Here is a 20,804-nt window from a genome sequence, read left to right as displayed (position 1 = left end):
TGAAATTTCTTTGCAGTGATTCATCTACACTAGCGTCTGGATGGACGGATACTTTTAACCTTAGTATCAAGATCAAGTTGCAATGGCAACAGTGTTCTTTGAACTGCTTGGCTTTCAGCTGTATTCTCTTTCTGTTTTTATTCATCGATGTCCTGTGTGCAGGATGTACTGAATTCAAGGAAATTATCCTCAGATACATTTTTTGTACCTTTAGTTTTTCTGACGCTTAAAAGATATGAGGTTTCTTTAAGAACTTTGAATATATCCTCTTAAATAGAGCCTTAAAGCCACAGTTTCTTACCGCATATTTGTGTGGTGTCTACTATTTATCCCTGGTGGAGACTTATGTGTGACTAAAAGATTACTGAGACATGACACATTGCCACCCGGGTTGCCTTTGTACATAGGAGACACAGAGGGAGACAAAGTGAACTCATCTGATTTCATCAGTGTTATCTTTTTCATTTATCTATCTAAAACACAAGAGAAGACTTGTGGGCCTACCACAGACTTATCTTCTAGCTGGGTTATAGAGGAGTGACTTTTAAATATTAATGCATAGATTTTTTCCATCTCCATCAAGTATATATTAGAACTGAAAGGAGATAATCTTGGAAAACTTAGGTCTTGACAAAAGACTTTTCAAAAAATAGATAGCACACAGTTCCATACAGAATATATGGAACCTTCCTCTTCTTCTACCAAAAACCAACAACAACAACAGCACTAATGGGCGCCACTGGGGAGGTCCAATAACAGGACCCAGTAAAACCAACTTGAAACACGAGGTGAGCTGTCTGTGTTGAGACTTACAATAAAAATGAGCTCGTTCATACTAACAGGCACTGCCTTACTGGAACTAACACACCCAATGAAGGGCAAACATTGACAGGAATTTCAATAAACATCTAGAGTCTTAGGCTTGAGCAGTTTGTTTGGTTTATTAACAATAAACAGTGTCATCAATCAAAGATTTAAAATGTTTAAAGGGTCCAAAAATTTTGCAGTGAATCTAAAGATTGTATGGCACAATATCTGTGCGTGTCTCTGTAGCCCACTGTCTTTTGAAAATTCATCTTTATGAAGCTTCCACGCTGTAGTGCAGAAAGCTCTCGTAATGAACTGAACCCCATCCAGAGAAGGATGAAGTGAACCTCTTATCATTCCCAGAGACGTTACCCAAACCGCCCCCCTTAAGTCCCCTGTTACAGTAATGAGCAACAGACTGTGAAATGTCTGAACCTAGAAAATAATCAGGACCTTTTGTTAGTTTTAGGTCAGAGAGGGAGGCTCTGCCACACAGAGACTGTTGCCACATTCCTCATTAAGGCTTTCCTGTGTTCTGGTGAGTTGTCTGAGGCATTTTATTAATATTACTGATTCTCTTAACGCTTCAGTCAATTATGTCAGCTTTAAACAACCTGGATGCCTGATATATACGGAGGCTTGGCAAATATGAAAGAGCAACTTTTGGTTTTCAAACAGTGGGGGGTGGGGGGGGTTGTTTTGTTTTTACATTTTTAACAATGCTTTACTTCTTAAAATTACAAAATTATGATACGATCAGTAAATACAAATTCAGTATTATAAGAAGCAGCTTCCATCTACATACTTTAACTCAACCTTAGTGGCATTTGCTTTGAGTGCTTCCTCTGGCTCAGACTCATCCAAAAATAACACGTCTCCAAAAAGTATTTTCAAATGTGATCCTAGCCGGGTCAACTTGTATAGTAACTAGTTAGTTTGGTCTACGTTTGACTAAAGTGTCTTCCTATGGACTAAAATATAAAACTTTTTATGAATCAAACCTGTAGACCTCATGGAAGTCTTTTTGATAGTGTCCAAAGATGTCCACAGGAAGGCGCTGTAGGTCATGAACTTTGTTCTAGTTAGTAAATGGGCGTGTTTGCTCTGTGTGTGTTCAGTCTCTTAAATTACCCGCTGTAGGAAAGGAAATGGACTGAAGTTTGACAGGTAAGTTGATCTCGTACAATCTGAAACAGGATAAATGTAGCTGTGTAGTTAAAGTATAGAGGAGCTCTGTCAGAGTTTGTGAATTTGTTTCTACTGGAAGGATTACATGTGCTATTGATCGCCAGTGTTTTTGTACGTGGGATCAGTGTGTACCTGTACCGTGTAGTGTGACCCGGAGTGTTTCAGCGTTTCGTTTGTCTTTTTCACCCCCTTGTTATGATTACATGTTTCCAAGTTGTCTAAGAAGTAAAGAAAGGAAAGTGAAGTCTTTCTTTCCCCCCTTTGTTCTCATGCAGCTGAGCCACAGGGCTGCTCTTGTTTACCTCAGGGAATAAAGTAGAGATGGACGATTTCTGGGCGGGAGCCCTTTGGGCACTGGAGATTTGGCTGTACCTCATAATCATCCTCATCATGATCCCATCCATGTTTGGATTCTCACTGGGCATTTCCGAGATCTACATGACCATATTGGTGAAAACCTTGGAGGTACTAACACACGTAATTTTTATGTCCCTCATAGGTTGATATGCTTTAAGCGGTGGAGATATTTTGATTCTTGGCCATTAATATATGCTGTCTGTTCTCCACAGTGGGCCACTCTGAATATACAGAAAGCAAATTCAGATGAAAGAACACTCAAACCCTCATCATCTAATGGTAAGTAGAAAGAAATTTGATTGATAGATCTAAAGAAAATGAGGCAGGGGCACTCTTTTACAGATAAGTTGATGTCATATCCCTTATTGTGAAACTTTGGTTTAAGGAAAGCTTTGTGTCTGCTGCAATATGAGATTTCATCAGATACTTCATCATAAGTCTGTGCTGACATGTTGCAATGATATGGCCACATTTTAAAAAATAGACTGATTTACCTTTAAAGTGTTTTTTTTTTAATGCATGCATATAAAATACTCTCGGAGCAAAACGTGCCGTGTCTTAAGGAAAAATGTTCATATTTTCTACCATACTACAGCTAATTTTTCACTAAAAACTCTCTTTGTGGTGCTGAGGCTCAGTAACTTTTATGATAGGTAATAAGTAAAGTTGCTCTGGGAACTTTGTCTTATCTCACAAGATGCAATAAATCAACTCTTTATCAATCTCCAAGCTTCACAGGATGGTTTCCCATGCTGGAGCACAGAAAGACAGTTTGGTCAGCAAAAATTGCTCTCTCCAAAGTTCAAAGTGTGTGAGCCGAACATTTTTAACATGAGCAATGAGTGCAAGAAGTAAAAGTGCCTGAAGAACAGAAACAGGGCAGACATTGTACTGAATGTTTTGACTGAACACGGCGTGTGTTAGTGTAGGTTCTGAACTTTGCCTGCTGAGATATGAGGTAATGTGGAATCCAAGCTGAGGCTGTTTTTAAACTGTTCTCAGACCTGTTTGCCTTACAGTCTGTTCAGTATGACCATTATTAATAAAGACTGCAAGCAAAAACAAGTAAGAAGGTGTAAGGACATGTTTTAGGCGACACATTTCATAAATTAAGTTGATCTTTCTTGTAAAGTCCCTCCTATGATGAGAACTCCAGATACAGTATCTTATCACTAAAAGTATTACATGCCTGCCTGTTGTGCCATATGACACTGAGGTGATGCAGATTCAGTTCTGTTCTTTTTAAAGACCTTTTATCTTGAGTTCATGCCCTGAATGGCTTCAGTCTCCATGTTTTGTTGTTGTTTTTTTAAATGCGTTTTGTCAAAGTGCAGCACATAATGCTCTTCCAAGGAAAACATTCCTGATTGAACTCCCTGGCAAATTCTTTAATCTTCTAACACTAACATTGCCTTAAGACATTTGGCAAGGCTGACTTATCTATGTGATTGTTACTAAGATAAAAAATCATATCAGCTAGTTTAATTGCATCACGGTGTGTGTCTGCGTGTCTGTGTGTGTGTTTGCATGTGTGTCAGGTCTCATCCAAAGAGAAAATGGATCAATGGAGAAGGAGCTCGAGGAACTTCGACGAAGTCGCCCAAAACCACCAGTGGGTGGTGATTTTACACTAAGTGACTGTTTCTATTTCACCCGACAAGGGATTGAGAGTATTGTAGATGATCAGGTACATTTTTTTTATTAACACATCTGCAAACCTTGGTTTTAATTTTAAAATGAAAATGTTTTAGTCATGTTTGTCCGCTTTCTATTTTAAAATCAGGTGACCCAGCGATTCACTTCTGAGGAGCTGGTGTCCTGGAACTTACTGACTCGCACCAACAATGATTTCCAGTACATAAGTCTGAAGCTGACACTGGTCTATGGCCTTGGCATCATTGTGAGATACTGCATCCTTGCCCCCCTCAGGTAGAAAAATACTGCACAGAGTCCACCTGCCCCAAATTTACTCTGTCCTCCACAGAGAAGCAATGTGGAAGACAGAGTCAAGACTCACTGTGCCTTTGGTTGTGTTAAAAAAATATCTCAACTGAGTTAAAACCTACTGAAAAAATTGCAAGCTGTATGAGAGGAAGAAGTTAATGCCATTAAAATGCCATAAGAATGTGGAATAAAAATGTGCAATTTAAAATTCATTTTTTACATAACTTGCAGTAATTTATATTTCTGTTAAGTTTCAATGAAAACTCTAAACTCCAACTGACCTGCTGCTTGAAGGTGAAATGTCTCACTCTCTCTCCAGAATAACATTGACCATCATCGGTGTTAGCTGGTTGGTAATAGGAACATCTGCAGTTGGATTGCTTCCAAACTGGAGGTGACTAAAAACATGTTTTTTTTTTTCTCTTATACATTAGAAAAAGTACTATAATGGAAATCTTTTCCCAACCGTGTGTCATTTTTTTTTCTTGTAAACATTTATTTTTAGGATAAAGTTCTGGCTCAGTGAGTTGGTCCACGTGATGTGCTACAGAATCTGTGCTCGAGGACTCTCTGCCACGATTCGCTACCACAACAGGTACAAATGCTTTCCTGTTATGTACCATCCTTAAAAAAAGACTGATTTTACCCTTTGTCTTTGAGTTCAGTGTTGTCATTTCCTCCGCAGGGAAAATAAACCCAAAAAAGGAGGAATCTGTGTTGCCAATCATACTTCTCCGATCGACATTGTGATTCTGTGCACAGATGGCTGCTATGCTATGGTATGCAAAGAAGCCACCCTCAAATCAATTTATTTGGAGGTTTACATATAAAGTGTTTTTTAGAAACTGATTTGTTGTAAAACAATTTTTTTTTACATTATGTGTTTCTTAGGTGGGTCAGGTCCATGGAGGCCTGATGGGAATTATTCAGAGAGCCATGGTGAGATCCTGTCCTCATGTCTGGTTTGAGAGGTCAGAGATGAAAGATCGCCATCTAGTGACCAAAAGGTTCATATTTCACTCATTCACTTCAACACATTTCTTTCTGGTCTTTTGCTTGGAAGTACAAACTTATTATCGTCAAAACAAGAACGAGTATGTTTGGGAACGCTGATGCTGGATTCACTGCAGTTTAGATTCCAGTCTCCTTACTGTAATCCCTTCTCAGTAAGGCACTCATTCTAATTGTTGAATGTATTTTTATTGTGTGTATTTATAAATGGTTTCCATTACCTGTTCTGTTGTTTCCAGGTTGAAAGACCATGTGAACGACAAAAAAAAGCTTCCTATATTGATATTTCCAGAGGGTAAGTGTCACCAAGTAGAAAGATAAAGTTACTTTATCCACTGCAGTTTGATCTTTGTATCATCAAAGAAAAGCCTGAGTGAGTGCTGTTATTTTAGCTCCGTGTCTGATGGCAGTCTGGCCACTGAGCTGTGACACACGAGCAGATATTTTCTATGTGGGTTTGGAAGAAGCTCACACAGCTGTCTCTTTAATCTCCCGTTTCTATAGGAACTTGTATTAACAACACATCTGTCATGATGTTTAAAAAGGGAAGTTTTGAAATTGGAACAACAATATACCCAGTCGCCATTAAGGTACTTCAACCCAGTCTAGCATTCATCCTTCATCTCTCAGTCATGTATATTTGAGCCCTTTAGGTCACACATTTCTGCTACTTAATGCTTGTCTCTGTGCTTTTTAAACTTTTCCTAGTATGACCCAAAGTTTGGAGATGCTTTCTGGAACAGTTCCAAGCACAGCATGGTCAGTTACCTGCTGAGGATGATGACCAGCTGGGCCCTTGTATGCAATGTCTGGTACTTGCCAGCCATGCACCAACAGGTGTGTGTAACATGTGATGAATGAAGTCTATGTACATATCTGTATAGACTTAGGAGGACTTTAACTCGGATCACATTTGTTTTCTTGAGACTTCAACTTGCCTAACTTGCTTAAATTGACTGTTGGTCTTTAGTCTTTATAATAAAACTGCTTTTATTTGTGACAATAAACTTATTCACACAACATGAGTATTGCATCAAAATGGACTGAGTTTTTTTCCCCAAAAAATGTCAGGAGGGTGAAGATGCTGTCCAGTTTGCCAACAGAGTGAAGTCAGCCATCGCTCACCAGGGAGGGCTGGTAGATCTGCAATGGTAAGCTCTTACCTCATCCCTTTTAAAGTGATTCTAATTTAATGATTTCACAGAGAAGAGTAATAGAGAAAGATGTAGTCCTTTGTCTGAATGCTAATCAAGTGTCAGTCAGCTCTTTTTTTTTTATGACCTGGCCATAGGGGAACATATGACACTGAATAATTGTTTTGTTCTGTCTGCATGCAGGGATGGAGGCCTCAAGAGGGCAAAGGTGAAGGAGACATTCAAAGAGCAGCAGCAGAAGAAGTACAGCAACATGGTGGTGAGAGATGACAGCAGCAGCAACAGCGACTTAGATCCTCAGTCAGACTAATAAACGAAGGCCTTGTCTTGTGTTGGAGAATATCTACTGGAAAAAAAATGCAGTGGTCCTCCAGTGTTTTCTCTCTGGCTGTAACTGACTGGGAATACACGACAGTAGATTTAAAAAACTGTGAGAACTTAGGTACAGCCAAAGAGAGGGAAGTCTCAGTGATTCATAGATAACACAAGTGCAATATTGAACATTATGAGGAACTGAAAAAGGCAAGCTCTCTGTGTTTACTGCTGCTTTAAAAAAAGAGTTTGGGGTCACACAGCATGTTCTATATTTTTTATTTTTTAGAAAATACAGAGACATTTTGTTTCAGCAATGATTACTGCAGTGTTCCAGTGGCACATTGATTTAAATAATGCAAGTTCAACATATGAAAAGGCTGACTGACAGCACTTGTCGGTTTGATCATAGTCTCAAACACTTCCAGTAAAACAACTTTAGGATTTTAAAAACTATAATGCAACAAAGCTTCATGCACTCAATAAACCAACTGAACTGCTTCTTTAAAGGGTACAACAGTTTTCAGCTGTGCTAACATGATAAATTTGATACATTTGTGGTAGGTAGCTGTGTGTTTGTAATACATGAATAACATTGCTGCAATCATAAGTTATGATTTTAAGTTCTACTGATTCTACAACCTTTTCGTCAAAAGTGGTATTAGATGAAAACAAGCATCTATTTTTTTTGTCTCAGAAACAAAGACGTATTAAGTGACCCCAAACTACTGAGCACAGTGTTTACTGATGTGAAATGTGTGATTGCAGATGAGCCACTGGTTCAACAAACTGGCTTGATGAATGTCTAATTTGTCGACTTAAATGTGTTCTACTTGTTGTGTTTTTTTGGTTTGTTTGTTTGTCTACATGTCAAAAGCCTATGGTACAAATGTTGCACTGTACAAACAAATTCAGGTGTTGCCGTGTAATACTGCAAAAGAATTCACACCGATAGCTACCAAACCGTGCTAGTTCTCAGTAAACTTGAACGAACAAACACATTTGAGTTCAAAACTGACAGCAGCTTAGCAGTTGTTATTCAAAAGGGAAATTTGACCTCTTCTGCTTTTCAAAAGAAGCACACGAGTTTGACACTTGAATAATGAACATTAACGTTGTTGTGCGTGACAGTCCAGTTCATTTAATGACAACATGAGCTGTAACTGCTTCACAGTATAACGCACAGAGCAGACTTTTTAGATGGCTTCTCACTGGATACTTTTCCTGAAATTTCATCCTCATGGCCTCCATTTTTCTCTGGGACTTCCTCTTTGGGCCCTTAAAGCAGATTGGAGAAGCATTTGTTTTAGGGAGACTTTTTGAATGTTGCGTGTCCTGATATTTTCTGTTTGTTTGTCAAACTGTCAATGATCTCACCATCATTTTCGTGATCACTGGGTTCTGTTTTGTCCTGAGTGCTCTGTTTAAAAACAAGTTTGAATCAATGAAATTCTGTCTGAAAACCTTTAAACCAGTCGGCCTTTGACTGATGAAAGTACTCACCTGCAAGGAGTCCCTTTTTCTCTGTTGTGCTTTGAGTTCCTGATATCTGCAAGTATTAATGACAAAGTAGAAATCATAGCTAAGAAACTCTGCAGTCAGATGAATGACTTTGTGTTTTATAGTTAGGTCCATAAGTATTCAGATAAGAATATTCTTTTTTTCATTCAAGGTGTTAACAAAGTCCCTTAACGCAGTTAATATACAGCTATTTTTATACATGGTCCTTCCTTTTCAGACACTCAAAAGTAACTGGACAATTAACTGACAAGCAGTTTTGTGATCTTGCAAGGTCTGTTGCCATAATTACAATGTGTACAAAGTTTCTTAAAAAGAAGAAATCCACTGGCCAGCTGAGCAACACCGAAAGGGTTAAAAGACCATAGAAGACAACTGAAGTGCACAATGACAGAATTATTATGAAAACAGCTTTGAAACATCTAGACAAGCCAAGAACAAACTGAAGGAGGTAGGTGTGATATTGTCAAAGTCTACAATCGACAGCCACTGGTTAGACTCAGAAAGCCAAAAAAACATCTAAATGCACAATTCTGGAAAAAATAAAATCTTTGGAAACCAAGATGAACTTGTACAAAAATAATGAGAAATTATGGAGATGTGCCAGTGCAACTGGGTTATTGGTGTTTATAGGTTAGGTGAGCATGTGACGATGCTGCAAACTGATCAGAGTGCGCTTCACAGTGCAAATGGACAATTACCTAAAGCAAAAGCAAACCAAGAGTTTCTCAAAGCAAAGAAGGGCTAAGAAGTCAGTTACCTGATCTGAACCTAGTAGAGCAGCTTTTCAGTTATAAAAAATGCAAAACTGAAGGCAGAAAGACCAACAAACAAGCAACAACTATAAGTGACTGCAGAAAAAGAAAAGAGCATCTCAAGGGAAGAAATACAGCATTTGGTGATGTCCATGGTTTCTAGACTTACAGTCAGTGAGTGCAAAGGATTTTCAGCCAAGTATCAAAACCGGTCTTTATGTATAAAACTATGTTCGTTTGTCAAACTCATTTTAAACCTATGAAAATGGGATACTATGTATAATATGGCTGTGATTTCTAAATAGTTAATGTTAAATTGATCTTAACTATTGAATTAAAGAATCTTCGTTTTGATTGGTTGAATTAAAATGTCCTTTGGTGTGGTACAGAGGTAAAACTACAAAAACTCTCACTGTCCAAATAAAAAAGGATCTAACTGTAAATATAGCCCGTGTGTCACAGCTTTCGAGTCTTTTTGTCTCTTCTTTTAGTAACCCGGTTTGGAAAAACAAACGGGATGGTGAAATATTTATGAGTGGAATTAGTGTCAAACATCTGCGTCTCCACTGCCCAGTTCAGATGACAAACAGGTTGCTGTTGATTCAAATGGACAGAGTTAAATTTATCTCCTAGCAATAAAGGCTAGCAGGTCTATAGTACAACATAGTATAATGCAGTGGTTATTCCATTAAGAGCAGTCTTGCCTCTAACATGAGCCAGCTGGTCATCATAAAACCAGCAGTATATGTAGAGTATTCATTTGTAAGACAGACGAATGCCGAATACAGTTGCAGTTTCACAGCAAAAACATCTTAAATCGCTGTATTATAAAGTACTGCTGTTCAGTTTGTGTTAAACAATAACACAATTTCATCTAATGATGAAATAGTCACAATTTTGTCCAGTGGTTTGTCTTCAGACGAGGCTATAAATGTTGTTGATCAAGCATATTTAAAAAGTTGCAGTTACGTTTGATCACTATCTGTAGTAATCTCACCTTTGCAGATAGGAGTCGTTTCTTCTGTGGGTAGAATTTGTTTTCCTTTTCAGTCCTTGTGGTGTCCATGTTTTGCTTGTGTCTATTCCTACATCCACCCTGCCTGCAGCTCCAGATGCAATTGGCATGTTTGATAGCAGAAGTACAAATATCAGAAAAAAACAAATCAAAACCAAAACTCTCAGTCATGTGGATGCAAACATGCCCAGTTGCTCTTGTAGCTGAAAGAGGAGCTTGCCTTTCGGGACTTCACACACTCCTTGTTCTCTTGTAGACTTGGCTGATATGTTGGTAAGTTGGTAAGTGTGGCTCTGCAGTTTATGTGGATGTTTGTTGTTGTATCCATGGCAACAGTACCCCCAAAAGAATGAAACAGCAGTGCCTGCGGCTGCAATGAATGCAGTCGGGGCCACCTTCTTTACTTTTAATTCTTAAAAAGTATATATGTATTTTTATATATATATTTGTTTGTTGCTGTTAGATTTATTTTTTTTAAATGAGTCATTTTTAAAAAATGACTCAATTTTAGTAAAAACTAACATCAAATCTGTTATAAAAATATTTTAAAGAAATGTTCTCAAAAAAGAACACATCATACTCAGCAGACTTCTAAATAACAGATGAGATGTATTTTGTATTTTGATTACAGATGCATTCTTGTTTTTGTACTTTAAATAGGACACCAAAGTCAGAAAGGGTTGAAGTGAAAGTAATTCATCAGTTCTTGCAGCTCTCTCACTATAGGAACAAAAATAATAGTACAATAAGAATATATAATGCAATATCTTTTTTGTAAGCAGAGGACAATATAAAATAATGTCATTGCCATTTATGGATTCATGGTCATCAGGATTTGGTCTGGGTTTTTGTTGTTGTTGTTGTTTTCTATTTTGGAGTCTTAATTGATATATTTGAGGTTTGATATATGGTTGATATGATATTTATGGTTGATTGATGTTTTATTTGATCCAATCCAATCATTTTTATATATAAATATAAAGCACATTTGAAACAAAAAAGTTAACCAAAGTGCTGTACATTAAAAGGAAAGTTGTTAAATAAAATAAAAGATGCGCCATACACAGTTGCCCACACACATCAATAATTATATCTAAAGCATTACAGAAATACAGGAGACAGATAAGCTATTTTTGCCTTTTTCCTTGTCACAAGGGGTCACCACAGCAGGTAGCTCACCATGATTTGGAGGAGTTTTACCACAGATGCCCTTTCAGACACAACCCCAAAAAGGATTTGTTTACCGTTGCTTTTTAGGTGACTCTGTAAACAATTACACAGTCAAATTTAAAATCAATAAGGACGTTTTTGAAGATGTCATAAATGTATTCTTAGTTACTTATTTAAAATGATTACATCATTTTGATATTTTTAGGCCTCTACTACACACTTCAATGGTACATGATGAAATTTATTCAACACCATTTACTGTTTTGGTTTGGGCCATTTTATTCTCAAACAACTTCAAAAAAAAATATTCCAGACATCCTCACTTCATAAGACAACGGTTAGAGACCAATAAAAGCACAATCAGCAAATCTTCAAAAAATGTCAAAAAATTATGAAACGAAAAACTGAAAAACACTTAACAACAATAGGCTAGGTTCCAATTGTCCAGTGTCTTGTCATATTGATTCTCATGTTGGCAGATATTGCTGTCACCCTGTGTGAAACTTCACAAAACAGTTCTTCTGTGGTGTCAAATAGAGGTGCACAATATACAAATCACTTGTGATGTCCTGTGCACCCAGGCACCCTCCATCTTCCTTTGTTCAATTCAATTTTATTTATATATCACCAAAAATTACAACAGCACTAAGCTCAGATGCTTTACGTTTTAAAGTAAAGACCCTACAATATAAGAAACTCCAACAATTACATGACCCCCAAAGAGCAAATATTTGGCAACAGCGGGAAGGAAAAACTCCCTTTTAATATCAAGAAACCTCCAGCAGAACCAATCTCAGGGTGGTGTAGTTATCTGCAGTTGGTGATGAGGGGGTTGTCACATATTGGCCAGAGTGATGCACTGTCCAGGTGGACATGCTGATTTGGATTGAGAGCCGTGGGTCCCTGCTTCTTCCTCTTCTCATAACGCTTTTGAGATATCCCACAACTGGTTTGTTCTCTTCTTGCTTTCATCTTTGGATTTGCACAAACTCCGTGCGAATTGGGATTTGAGACCACATTTCCCTACACCTGGAAGCCCAGGCAGTTGGACAGCTTTTTCAATGTAATCTTCAAAAATGCGTGGAATGGCATCTATGCCACATATTGTTGTGATTTGGGACTTTGTAAATAAAATAAAATAAATCCAGCAAGGACTAATACTTTGAAACAGCATTTTTCACTGGGTAGGTACTGCTTTAATTTACTGCCCTTAAATGGCATCATTTGCTTATCCACACACAATGTCTAATGCATAGGAAGCCATTTCAGCTTCATGTGATTCAGAAGAGGCTGAATCTTGTCTTATCATAGTCGCCCATATCTCTTGTGGCCTGGCAACTGTCTCTGAAAGGGAGACTTATTTGGATGGCATCCCAATGTGCAAGAGGCATCACATCAGCAACATGTAAAATGAGCACAAATATGTGCACAAATACATGAAATAACATATGATTACATTCCAACACAATGTTAGCAAAGTTTCCCTCCAGAAGAACACGTTATTTCACAACGTTGCCCTGAAGCAACAAAAAGAAAAACGTAGTTTCTGAACATTCAATATACAAAAAACATCACGAAACTTGACAAAAACCCTCTATACAGCACATACACGTATCTGTCATTTACAATTTATGCCATTTTAAAAATGATTTCTAGAGCAAAAATTCTTACCTTCTTCTCACACCATGCGGTCCTGTGACCATGTGTCAGAAAAGGATTCCCCATCTTAAAATCATGCTTGATTATTCCTTTTTGATTGATATTGATTATCCCACATCTCATTGGGCTTAGATTTCAGTTAAGTTCACATGTACTGGGCATAGGGCTTATTACTTTCACTAACTCAAGGACAGCACTGCACTGCAGACAGGTCAAATTATTAACAGTCAAGGTAAAATGGGTTTAGTTGGACTTCATGATATGCCTTCACACAACCGTCCTGTTCATGATTCTTCCTTCTCATCTCCGTGTGTGATGATGTAGCAGAGAGACTTGTAGTCAATGTTTCCAGTTGGATCTATGGGAGCGAGAGCGAATGCCTGATCCACCTGTAGGTTTATAAAGAGAAAGTTTGTCTATTGAAAAATATCTTAAAAATTATATGAGAATCTGTCAAAAACAAAACACAAAGCTGAAAACGCAAACCTCCTCTGCTGTGAATTTATCAGCCTGATTCATCAGTAATCGTCTAAATCTAAAAAAAAAATCAAAAACAAAAATTAAAGGAGAGGCAATATAAAATATTATACCATTACAGCCCATTTGCAACAACGCAAAAGCTAATTGCTGTCTTACTCATCCTTATTAACAAAGCCTGTTCCATTGGGGTCAAAAAGTTTGAAGGCTGCTAGTATGGTGTCTTCAGGATCAGTACCTGGAGGAAGATCAAATATCATCATCCATCACCTGAAAGCACCTCACAGGAATTTCAAAGATCTCTTTGAACGTCTGTAAATCTCTCACCACTGAGTTTCTCCCCAAAAAGTGTCAGAAATACAGTAAAGTTGATGGGACCCTTCCCTTCATTCAGCATTTCATCCAACTCCTCCTCTTTGACATTTAGCTTCCCTGGTACACAAAAACACACAGAGACATGCCAATATACATTTACTAAATGCAGTAACAGTAGCAGGGCACATCATTACAGCTTTTACTTATTGTAGTTTATTTGTTATCAGTTTATACCTATTTTCCCACCTTTGAAATGTTGAAAAGATCAAATGTTGGAAGTAAAGAAATTACCCAGTTGTGCATAAGTTTCCTTCAGGTCCTGTTTTTTGATAACACCATCTCTGTCTTGGTCAATGCAACCAAACGCCTGTAGGATGAAGAACACATGTGTGGCACATAACTATTTTTGAATCATAGAAAGAGTTTTATAACTGAAAAACGATGTTTTTACTTTTAATAAATAACACATTTAGAGGCCAACTGTCAATAAATTTAGAAATACTTTGTACACATTTCTTTCAGACGGAGGATAAAAAAGTGAAAACCTGATGCTTTTTATTGGATGTTGGGAACTTTGCATTTCTTTTGAAGTTGGTTAAAGTAATTAACTAAAATTTCTAAGCAATTTAAAAATTTCTATTTAGTCTTTCAGTCGGCTTTAAACAACAATGAAAAATAAGTTAAATATGAATTTGAATTCATTTTTAAGGGAAGTGGTGTCATAAGCCAGTACTTTACCTCCTTGAACTCCTGTATCTGAGACTGCTCAAACATGGAAAAGACATTTGAGGAGGATTTCTGTCCTCCCCTCTGCCTCTTGTTGGAAGCTTTCTTGCTTGCCTGAGAGAAAGAAAAAAATATATCTCATATATAATCCTATAGAGGGCACTGAACGGATCAAAACAACTGATTTCGTAGTACGTAAATAATGTTTTTAAATATACAGCATCTTCAGGATTCACAATTTAAAAAAAAAAAAATCTTATTTAAAATCACCATAAAGATTAAAAACAGTGACTCCCTTACCATGTCTGAATGAAGGTTTACTCCAATCCAGGCGATGATGGAGGGTTTTATGTGTAGCCCATGTTATCTTATCTCTTACCCTCCTATAATAGACTGCCATGGATAGCTGAGACCCTTACATGGTTAAAGCTGTGTCAGTGTGTGGCTGAATGGACGTGATAAGTGGTGAAGCACACAGGATTCCTCTGGGCTGGAAAAAGAGATAAGAACAGAGACGACAGGAAAGGAGACCAGCAAAGTGACTTTGGACATTTGACAGTCACTTAAATAAACTCTTACAATTCACCGACTAAATCAGGCAATGAAGCTTAAAGTTTTTACAGAGAAATATTAGAATAATATTGGATTATAATGCAATGCAAGGGTTTTCTCAAAAACTGTGTGACCTAAATATTTTTTTCTTAATGCCTTAACTTTATATTTTTATTTAACTAGTGAAATAATGATAATAATAATAATAATAACAACATATACAGCTATTAACAAATGAAACAGCTATACTAGGCTTTTTAAAGCCTAGTATGTTTTCTATTTAAAATAAGTATAAATCTAGAGTTATTTAACCCAGCTCTATTCCTTAAGTGAACACCTTCTTGGTAGAAAATATGATTTTAAAATACTTGGCAGGTACAGAAGCTATCGATTTCTTTATCTTCTGTCTCTTTACATAATTCTCAGACACTCCATGTTGTCGGGTTTTGTGATGATCATGTATCACAAAGCCTCTGGTTTCCAATAGTTCCTGAACATTTTCACTCTGCAGTAAAACCACTTACAGCTGATTGTGGAATATCTAGCAGAGAAGAAAATTTCACACACTGACTTGTAGTATCCATTTACCATTCGACGAATTCTTTTACAAATGTTTGTAAAAGCCGAGAGTTGTTTGATTTCATACACCTGTGGTAATGGGAGTGAACACACCTGAATTCAAAACCACATCCAGTTTTGCCTTGCATTATTGGTCAAAAGTGGATTCATTACACTGAAACTGTTTTGTTCTGTATTGTGTGGACACTCCGGAAACCCTACACATATTCCATATGTATGAGGACTGATGACATGGATACTCTAAGACACATCACCTGTGGTGGCCACGCCCTACTTGCCATTGTAGCTATATAAACACTATGCATACGTGGCTTCTTCAAATCCTTGATTTCCACATAGTCCAGCATACGTGTGTGTCACCTTACCTTGCCAGAAGAGAGCTGGTCCCCATACCCCTCTCAGGGATTGCTTTTGTCTCTCCTACACAGGCCGGTGCAAAACTTGGCACTATATAAATAAAATGGAACTGAAATTTTATTTTCCAACGCAAAATTTGACCTTGTTGGAAGATATGTCAGACTTGCCAGAGAGTAAAGACAGGGGGAAAGTGTGGTGTTGGCAATTTCTGTCTGACTTCCAGAGCTAGGGGACTGTGAAAACCCTGCACTGTGGGAGAGCTTAGTTGCTGTTCATTTCCACCTGTTATAGACAAGAAACAGCGTCACATCCAAAGCTTTTTAGGCGAACCTGTGTGACATTAAGAATATAAGGTGTGACTTGTGCCCCAAGTGCATATCCCTCAGTCATAATCGGCACATTTCACTGATGGATTAGGGCTAACCCAGGGGAGCACAGCTGTTTAAAGTTGTGGAATAAAGGTGCCTATGGAGGAGGGCCATGATAATTGTGTTCACTGCTTAGAGCCAGACCATGCAAGCTAGTGCGAGAGAAATCTATGTGGTAACTTCCAACGTAGCCAGAAACCCTTTTTACAACTATATGCCATAACCAACATGACTTGTTTCCATGTTTAGCTCAGAAGGTTGAGGTCATCTACTGGTTGGGAAGGTTGGGGGTTTGATCTCCGGCTGTTCCAGTCTGCATGATAAATATCCTTGGACAAGATACTGACCCCAAGTTGCTCTCCAATGCAGTATGAATGTGTGTGAATGTGTCTCAATGTTAGATAGAAAACACTTATGTGAGAAGCATTCAAAAATCTGCTTGTGTAAATTGGAGAATGAGGCAATTTGTACAAAGCACTTTGAGTGTGAGTAGAAAAGCACAATATGAGAAGCAGTCCATTTACCAGTGTTCACTTGTCTGGTGTTAGTTTTCATGTCTGTCTCTTTTCTGTTTCACTTGCAAACTCCTTTGACTTCACTTTCAAAGTTAACTTTGCTTGCTGTTTGTCCTTACCCGATTCCCTGATTGTTTTCACCTGTTGTTGATCATTAATATATCAATAATTTCCTGTTTAATCCCTGATCAGCCCTCCGTGTGTGCTCAATCCTCCCTGTGTCCTGTGCCAAGATATCACACATTTCCCTCTCTTGCAGCCCAGCTTGTTCCTTTTTTTTGTTTGTTTTTTTTTGTTGCTGTTGTTGTTTTTTTGTTTTGCTTTTTTGGATTCTTGTTTGAAGAATTTATTTATTTTATGGGAAGTTATTTTAATATTTAAAGGCTTGCTTTTGGTTTACCATTGTGCCTGCAGTATCTTGCATTTGTGACAAGCTTAGGTTTTAAACTTGGGAATTATTTTCTTTTCTTTTATAGAAAAAAATCTCTTAAAATATTTTGTACCATCTTTACTGACCGTTCCCATATGCAGGAGATGTATTTCTTTTGGAATTACAGCATTTTTGGTCTTACTCAATATATAGTTTTCCCTAACAACATGAGCATTTGTAAGCAATAGGAACATATTTGAGGAGGCCAAAACTTTATTGGTAGTTATTAGTAACTTACAAATGAGAAAATTCTTAATTTCCAATTGTTTTACAAAGGTATGAGGTGGAGAGAGTGTAATACTTTCAGATATAATTTTGATAGCAGTCATTTGCATTTTTATATTAGGTAAAATGGGTTTAGTTGGACTTCATGATATGCCTTCACACAACTGTGCTGTTCATGATTCCTCCTTCTCATCTCCGTGTGTGATGATGTAGCAGAGAGACTTGTAGTCAATGTTTCCAGTTGGATCTATGGGAGCGAGAGCGAAGGCCTGATCCACCTGTAGGTTTATAAAGAGAAAGTTTATCTAGTGAATAATATCTTAAAAAATATACAAGAATCTGTCAAAAACAATACATTAAAACTGAAAACGCAAACCTCCTCTGCTGTGAATTTATCAGCCTGATTCATCAGTAGTCGTCTAAATCTAAATGAAAATAAATAAATGTTAAAGGAGAGGAAAAATAAGATACTTTAATGCAGTGATCTCCAACTCCAGTCCTTGAGAGGTACTGTCCTACAGCTTTTAGGTGCATCCTTGTTCCAACACACATGAATCAAATAAATGGCTTGTTACCAGGCCTTTGCCACACTTGATGGCATACTGAAGAGGTAATTCAACATGCATCTAAAAGCTGCAGGAGAGTAGCTCTCAAGGACTGCAGTTGAAGACCCCTGCTATAATGCTATGAGCCACACGGAACAACGTGAAAGCTAATTGATAAGATTTCTTACTCATCCTTATTAACAAAGCCCGTCCCATTAGGATCAAAAGGTTTGAAGGCTGCTAGTATGGTGTCTTCAGGATCAGTACCTGGAGGAAGATCAAATATAATTCTCCATCACCTAAAAGCACCTCACAGGAATTTCAAAGATCTCTTTGAACGTCTGTAAATCTCTCACCATTGAGTTTCTCCCCAAAAAGTGTCAGAAATACAGTAAAGTTGATGGGACCCTTCCCTTCATTCAACATTTCATCCAACTCCTCCTCTTTGACATTTAGCTTCCCTGGTACACAAAAACACACAGAGACATGCCAATATACATTTACTAAATGCAGTAACAGTAGCAGGTCAACATCATTACAGCTTTTACTTATTGTAGTTTATTTGTTATCAGTTTATACCTATTTTCCCACCTTTGAAATGTTGAAAAGATCAAATGTTGGAAGTAAAGAAATTACCCAGTTGTGCATAAGTTTCCTTCAGGTCCTGTTTTTTGATAACACCATCTCTGTCTTGGTCAATGCAACCAAACGCCTGTAGGATGAAGAACAAAGAATATTTCAAATAAAGTGTGACACGGAACCATTTCTCAATTTTGAAAGTGTTTTATAATTAAAAAATGTTTGTTAACTTTTATCGAATAACAAGTTTAGAGACTTACTGTCAATACTTTTCGGAAATACTCAAAAATAAGTTTGCAGTAATACATCTTTTCCAAGATCATTTCCCCAGGAATTTAAAGGAAGTGGTGTCATAAGCCAGTACTTTACCTCCTTGAACTCCTGTATCTGAGACTGCTCAAACATGGAAAAGACATTTGAGGAGGATTTCTGTCCTCCCCTCTGCCTCTTGTTGGAAGCTTTCTTGCTTGCCTGAGACGAAGAAACAGTAACTCTTATACATAATCCTATAGAGGGCACTGAACGGATCAAAACAACTGATTTCACAGTACTTAAAGAATTTTTTTAAATACACAGCATCTACAATTTTGCGAAAGACTTTTAAAATCACCATAAAGACTAAAAACAGTGACTCCCTTACCATGTCTGAATGAATGAAGGTGGGCTCCCAGCCAGGCGATGATGCTAGGTGGGTTTTATGTATAGCCTGTGTTATCTCCTACTCTCCTATAATAGACTGCAATGGATAGCTGAGACCCTTACATGGTTAAAGCTGTTTCAGTGTGTGGCTGAATGGACGTGATAAGTGTTGAAGCACACAGGATTCCTCTGGGCTGGAAAAAACAGATAAGAACAGAGACGACAGGAAAGGAGACCAGCAAAGTGACTTTGGACATTTGACAGTCATTTAAATAAATTCTTATAATTCACTGATTGAATCAAGCTCTGAAGCTTAACTTACGATGTAAGTTTTTACAGAGAATAATATTGGATTATACTGCAATGCAAGGGTTTGCTCAAAAGTTTTCTGTTTTATTTTCTTTTTCTTTTAGTAATGATGTTTAAATAAAAATAACAATTATTATTTAATTGGCGATCGTGGCTTAAAGAGTTGGCAATTCGTCTTGTAACCGGAAGGTTGCCGGTTCAAGCCCCGGCTCGGACAGTCTCGGTCGTTGTGTCCTTGGGCAAGACACTTCACCTACCGCCTGCTGGTGATGGCCAGAGGGGCCGATGGCGCGATATGGCAGCCTCGCTTCTGTCAGTCTGCCCCAGGGCAGCTGTGGCTGCAACTGTAGCTTGCCTCCACCAGTGTGTGAATGTGAGAGTGAATGAATAGTGGAATTGTAAAGTGCTTTGAGGGCCCCGAAAAGCGCTATATAAATGCAATCCATTAATAATAATAATGTAATTGTTAAAACCCCCCAGTATATTTTCAAGTTAAAATACTTACAGGTACATTAGGTATCTGTCTCTTCTTTTTCTTTATGTAATGGTATGTTGTTTGGACCAGGGCTTTTTCAAGGACATGCAAACTGTTTCAAGAGTCTCTGGTCCTCTTATTGCTTAACACTGTTAAGCACTCCCTGATGTATTTAATAATACATATGAATATATGGACAAAGGTTTGGGGCAACATACACATCCCAAGAAGCTTCTGGTGCACAGTTTTCCTGCTGATGTAAATGCCATAGGAGGTTTGCATATCTAGGAAGGAATATCCAGGAGTGAAGAAATTTTACAAAGTAATCTATTGTAGCTGTAGTATCCTATTACAGTTCCATGCTCAAATTCAGCGTGCTCTTTAAATCAATCCATTCTTTCACATATGTTTGTAAAGGCAGACTCCGTGGCTAGGTGCTTGATTTTATACATCTGTGTCAATGGAACTGAAAAAATATTAATTGTGGCCCTATATCTTCCACGATATGGATATATTTGATCCATATAGTGTATGCATTATATTCCCTAGAACATTTGAGCAGACCTGTCAATCTGTTACAATACATGCTACAAGCTACAACTGAACTACCTTCAGTTTTGATACATTACACTGATGTTCTTTAGTCCTTGAAGCCTGGAATGTCAGAGAAGAAGAAAAATTTTTTTTTTTTGCTGTGCTATCAAAAATAATTGATATTTGGTGTTGAAAATAAAAACAGACTCATTTGAAGTATTATAGTATTTTTATTTACAGTTAGGTTTATTCACATCCAAAGCACATTTAAAGAATAACACTATACCAG

General features: G+C 37.5%; 3 protein-coding genes across 4 annotated transcripts; 1 reads left to right on the top strand and 2 right to left on the bottom strand.

The window, feature by feature from the left end:
* The first annotated feature begins 1,290 nt into the window (after positions 1 to 1,290).
* Positions 1,291 to 9,272, top strand: agpat9l (1-acylglycerol-3-phosphate O-acyltransferase 9, like). Of its 2 annotated transcripts, none has more exons than XM_063489104.1 (14): positions 1,291 to 1,345; positions 2,271 to 2,460; positions 2,565 to 2,631; positions 3,891 to 4,039; positions 4,136 to 4,281; positions 4,616 to 4,690; positions 4,802 to 4,891; positions 4,982 to 5,075; positions 5,188 to 5,303; positions 5,547 to 5,602; positions 5,812 to 5,897; positions 6,016 to 6,144; positions 6,379 to 6,458; positions 6,645 to 9,272. In XM_063489104.1, exons 2-14 carry the CDS (start codon positions 2,317 to 2,319, stop codon positions 6,769 to 6,771), a joined length of 1,359 nt encoding a protein of 452 aa, XP_063345174.1. In that variant the 5' UTR covers positions 1,291 to 1,345; positions 2,271 to 2,316; the 3' UTR covers positions 6,772 to 9,272. The 2 variants fall into 2 exon arrangements, with proteins under 2 accessions (XP_063345174.1, XP_063345173.1); XM_063489103.1 differs by lacking the exon at positions 1,291 to 1,345 and adding an exon at positions 1,929 to 1,974.
* Positions 9,273 to 12,828: 3,556 nt separating this feature from the next.
* On the bottom strand, positions 12,829 to 14,819 carry LOC134638636 (myosin regulatory light chain 2, atrial isoform-like). The gene is made up of 7 exons (XM_063489404.1): positions 14,709 to 14,819; positions 14,421 to 14,522; positions 13,974 to 14,049; positions 13,695 to 13,799; positions 13,527 to 13,605; positions 13,377 to 13,425; positions 12,829 to 13,279 (listed from the first exon to the last, which is right to left on the bottom strand). Exons 1-7 carry the CDS (start codon positions 14,709 to 14,711, stop codon positions 13,175 to 13,177), a joined length of 519 nt encoding a protein of 172 aa, XP_063345474.1. The 5' UTR covers positions 14,712 to 14,819; the 3' UTR covers positions 12,829 to 13,174.
* A 2,788-nt stretch (positions 14,820 to 17,607) lies between these two features.
* On the bottom strand, positions 17,608 to 19,044 carry LOC134638756 (myosin regulatory light chain 2, atrial isoform-like). Its single transcript, XM_063489622.1, has 6 exons — positions 18,928 to 19,044; positions 18,616 to 18,691; positions 18,336 to 18,440; positions 18,168 to 18,246; positions 17,811 to 17,859; positions 17,608 to 17,712 (listed from the first exon to the last, which is right to left on the bottom strand). The coding sequence occupies exons 1-6, from the start codon at positions 18,961 to 18,963 to the stop codon at positions 17,608 to 17,610; spliced, it is 450 nt and encodes a 149-aa protein (XP_063345692.1). The 5' UTR covers positions 18,964 to 19,044.
* Between the last annotated feature and the right edge of the window lie 1,760 nt (positions 19,045 to 20,804).

Source organism: Pelmatolapia mariae, linkage group LG12, assembly GCF_036321145.2.
Source record: "Pelmatolapia mariae isolate MD_Pm_ZW linkage group LG12, Pm_UMD_F_2, whole genome shotgun sequence".
NCBI classification, from domain to species: domain Eukaryota; kingdom Metazoa; phylum Chordata; class Actinopteri; order Cichliformes; family Cichlidae; genus Pelmatolapia; species Pelmatolapia mariae.
This window is presented reverse-complemented; position numbering and strand designations above follow the sequence as displayed.